This window comes from Oryzias melastigma, linkage group LG16, assembly GCF_002922805.2.
Source record: "Oryzias melastigma strain HK-1 linkage group LG16, ASM292280v2, whole genome shotgun sequence".
Taxonomy (NCBI): Eukaryota; Metazoa; Chordata; class Actinopteri; order Beloniformes; family Adrianichthyidae; genus Oryzias; species Oryzias melastigma.
Window position 1 is genome coordinate 13375161 of NC_050527.1, and position 4732 is coordinate 13379892.

At 35.8% G+C, this 4732-nt stretch overlaps 1 protein-coding gene across 1 annotated transcript in view; it reads right to left on the reverse strand.

The window, feature by feature from the left end:
* Positions 1-6: 6 nt before the first annotated feature.
* The window catches only part of ddc (dopa decarboxylase), a 21649-nt gene continuing 16923 nt past the window's right edge, over positions 7-4732 (reverse strand). Inside the window, exons 9-14 of the mRNA XM_024268404.2 lie at positions 4128-4195; positions 3522-3598; positions 2552-2571; positions 2367-2465; positions 552-653; positions 7-369 (exon numbers count right to left, since the gene is read on the reverse strand). Of these exons, the coding sequence (XP_024124172.1) occupies positions 169-369; positions 552-653; positions 2367-2465; positions 2552-2571; positions 3522-3598; positions 4128-4195 (567 nt within the window). The 3' untranslated portion in view covers positions 7-168. The remainder of the gene's footprint in view (positions 370-551; positions 654-2366; positions 2466-2551; positions 2572-3521; positions 3599-4127; positions 4196-4732) is intronic.

Sequence of the window (4732 nt, forward strand, 5' to 3'; positions counted from 1 at the left end):
TGATTTCAATTTTTCTTAGTTAATCAATTTTAATATACCAAAATAACTTTGCACTCAGCAGTGGAAAGAATGATCTTTGAATTTTCCATATAGTTTAGTAAATCTGCAAGCTTCACAAACCTGTCAGAATTGTGGTTCTGTTAGGAGGGAGCCAAACAAACTTTTCTGTCAATGACGGTGCTCCTGCAAAAGCTCAAAGGCAAGCTGTGTGATGTGCTGCCACGCCTGCTGGATGTGGCGCGACTCCGTGGAACGAGAACAGATGGCAAGACGGAGGACAAAACTGCCCGAGAGCTGGCAAGGCACGAGGTGAATTTCTCGGCTCTTGGTGATTTTCTTCAGCAAGCTTTGGTTCAGCTCATTGGAGCCCTGTAAAAAGTGGAAAAATAAGAGATAAATCAATTAAATAAATAAATTAAATTACATTTTAAATAAATTATTTTGGTTTCAGAAAAAACTGGACTTGCTTCTGCATTGTGAGATTTTATGGGGTCAGATACAAACCTTAAGGGTGAATGAAACATTGAAAAATGTAGAGAATGTGCTGATACCTTAAGCCTGAAGCAAACCAGTCCCATGACAACGGGAGCACAGATCTCAAACCTCTTGTCTGCTCGCACCAAACTCTCAAACTCTTTGGCAAGACCCACTTGCTGCAAAAGATAAAGGAATAAATAAATCAATCAATAAATTATCCTGCACCAAAGCTCATCTAAAAGTGGACAGCCCATTGGCTCACAAATGTATTGCCCTCACTGATACATTGTTTTAATTTTCCCACTAAATAAACATTCAAATGCTATGTTTTGTAGAAATCAACAAAAAAAAAATATTGTTTAAACTGTGCACAGTACATTGAAAAGATTAAAGGGATTTTAATATAAAAAAACTGAAATACAGTGGAACAATATTTTTGAGACATGAACAGAAATATGTACTATTATGTTTTTTTTCATTGAAAACATTACACAGTTTTTGTTGTGAATAACTTTGATATATTTTATACATTAATACATAGCATTTTAAAGTATTATTTGACTGCATCCCAGATTATAGACAAAAGGCTGTAATTTGTAGGATTTTTACTAGGTGGCGGTGTTGTCCATTTTACTAGGGTCTTGTTTTTTTGCTGGCTTTTTCAATATGTACGTCATAGAAGTGTGGAATAAGGAATCAAATTGCATTAGATGGCTCTTTCTCAAATTTGTACACAGGAAGTGTAATTTCCTTTATTTAGAGTGTATTTGCATGGATCACATCAAACCTCCTGCTATGGTTTGAATTATTTACCAAGGATCAAAGGGACACTGGATGAAAGGTGAAGAGGCCATCCTCTGTACTTTTCATGCCAATTCTGTCTTAATAAATTCAGACATTGTTTTTGAATAAAAAAAAAACTCAAACTGACCTCCAGTGTTTGATTCCAAGTACAGATTTTTTAATGCTGAAAAGCGCATTTAAAAACCTTACTTTTTTATTTTTAAACAATATTAAAATATAATTAACTATTTAATTCTGGTTACTGATGTCAAAGTGAATTTGAGAAGTCAAAATGTTAGTCTGTTTTTGTTTTATTGCCTGTCAGTCAAAACATTTTGAGAAAAAAAATATATTTTAACGTAATTTTTTAAATAAATAATCCACATTTTCATCATCAGACGAGAGTGGAGATATCAATAAATGTTGTGAAATGTTTGTACTGATTTGATTTTCGCTTCATGAAATCTGTGACATTATATGTTAAAAACACTAAATATAAGTAGGGAGCATGGTGTCTAAATTGCTTTCAAAATCCAGGGCACTATATAGTCCTGCACTGTATAGTTTTTTAGTAGTTAGGGATTAAGGTGGGAATTCGGTCATAGCCTAAGATTGTTTACTTAATGCAACATTTTCTATTCATAGGTTTGTAATTGGTGTTTGTTCAGATAACAAATACAACCATTTTTGGAATTGAAAAAAGAGAGAAAAAAATGCAGTGGGGTTTAAAATCATCATATCAAACACAATAAGTTTGATGAAAAACATGACAGAAAGATGACGTAAAAGACATGCATGTCCAGTAAATGTCTTATTGCTGCGGGGTCGAGCTCTGCTCCTGCCCACTTAGTCTAAAATGGAAACTAAACATGAAACAGACCCACTGATTGACAGAGCAGACTGCATGAATGGAGAGGAAGACTAAATAGAAAAAAAAATGCTGCTTCAAAAACGATTCCTTTCACTGGGTATAGCATGCTGATAAGATGAAAACCGGACTTCAGATGCATGAAAACGAATCGAGGTTATGAGTCAAATTCAGGGATAGAAGTGACATTTTGATTTTGCTTGCAGAGAGAAGCTGGATCATTCAGGCGGTTGCTTACCTTCCTTATATGAGCTTGGAGGCCTTGGAGCCCATACATGCGAAAAACAAACCACATCTTCAGTGATCGGAATCTTCTTCCCAATGGAATCTGCCAGTGCTGCAGAATGACAAAGAAAGTTTTTTTTTAAATATATATTATACATATAATTAAGTATGCAATAAGCTACTGATAGCTTGTCTTACCCTGTAATCAGTGACCAATCCTGTTCAAAGAAGAAGAGTGTGAATAAACACAAAATATTAAAAAAATAAACTTATGTAGGCAACTTATGATGCAGAAACATTTCACTTAGTATTTTTGCTTTAGTAATATATCTTCATTAAAGCTTTTTTCTCTCATAGCTGTTTCTTTTGGTCATCAGCAGCGACTTGCATAGCTGCCACTTTAGCCACGGCTCACTATGAACAATGGGGGCATTTGTCAGCAGAGCTAATTACCACTAATTAGATTGAAGGGTGGACATAGAGTTCTGGGAGCTCCCTCGCTGCCTGCGATGGGAGGTAACTGCCTCTTTTTTTCCCCTGAATCTGACAATCTGTCAACCAAATTACAGAGCAAATCTGAGCCCATCAGCTGGATGAGAGGACGTCAGCAGACGCAGCTGTAGCAGAGATATACAATTATATCACAACAGATTTATGCTTTCCATTAGTCGTATGTATGCATAGGCGTGCTGCATGTTATCATTATACAGTCTCAGGATATGAATACACTGTATGTTGTTTTTGACTACCCAAATGTATAAATAAAAAAGGAATAAGGTGGTACCTGTTCGTGAAAATAAACGTTTTGACAGTTTTTAGACACTTTTTAACAATAGTCTGAGTAAAAATGCAGTTAACTGGAATTGTGTGAACAAATTTAAACACAAATAGGCGAATTAACTTATCAAAACACCTTAGAATCTGTAGTCCAAAAGTTCCAAGTTTTAGTGTAGTCACTGACATACTGTATATCCACTGAGTGTCACATGAATCCTGGTGTTTGTCCAGATTAGGCTGCACCTCAGTGCATCTAAGAGCTGTGGCACAACACTTGAGCAGCCTTTGAAATGCTAATGTGCTCGGGAAGGAACTCAGAAAAGGGTATTACTTGTGTGTGCTTGACTGTAAAAACCGATTGAGATGATTTTAGTCCAAAAAAATACTCTACCTGATTCCTGGTTTTCATGTTTTAGGTAGAGTGGTTCCATCTTAAAGGCTCCAATTATGTCAGTTCTCTTCTTCACCCTGTTGACAGTGAAGAACATATTTGCTATAGCATGTTAATGCTAATGCAATTTAGGCCATGATAATCATCTTCTAAACAATCAGGTCCACCTTAGAGGATAACATGCAATGTGTCAATGTGGTTCCAAAGGGGAACAGGGACAATGGAGGTCCCTTTCACATACATCTTCCATGTGGGATCTTTTATGAGTGTTTCCATCTTTGTCCAGAGCTTGTCTCGTTTTGTCAGCGCTGACAGAAATGGCAGGTGGAAGGGATAATTCTATTTTTACAAAACAAATTACAAAGGCGCAGATTGATATGAGTGTTCATTGTGCTTTTTTGGGCCATTCGTCTGTGGGATAAACAGGAGGGATGTTCTACCACATGGTGCCAACAGAGCAAAACAACAACTCAAGTGACCCCTGAGGGTTTTTTGCATGATCTACAGGCACACTTCCTGTGTTATTATGTCACTGTTAATGATTTTGCAGGAAGTTTTATGAAAAAACAGCTAAAAAAAAAAAAAAAAAAAAGACGAGATGCTTACCACATTGCGGAGCAGTCGAAGTTGACCAACATCCACTTATGGGGATTGAAATTAAAGGAATCTGCATACTATAAAAAAAGACAATTTAAAAATTACAATACATATGCATAATATTATAATAAAATGCAAACATTTTGAAAAGATTTCCTTAACTCTTGACACATCTTTAATACATTGAATTGATGTTGGGGCCACATTATCACCAGCTATGTCACAATGTCAAGTATAATTGTATATATTGTCTTTAATTTTAATAAAAAGCCAGCAGCTTGCCTACATTTCACAAAACATATAGGAATAATGAAAAAAAAGCTTCTTCTAACAGGGTTTACTGAAAGAGAAACGCTCCCTTCCCCAATCTGTTTCAATCTTTTTGTTGGCTATCTCTGTAATATCCTTTTCTCTACCTTCCCTGATGCAATAACAGCATAGAGACACAATGAGATCAGACTGTTGGTTTGCATAGAGCCGGTCGACGTCAATCACTCATATCCTAGCAACCCAACCTTCACCCGGTTCCTCTTAGAGGGGTCTGTTAATTTTTTTATTTATATCTCTTAAAAAAATATAATTTGAAAGCTATTTAATTTTCACAATAAAAGCAA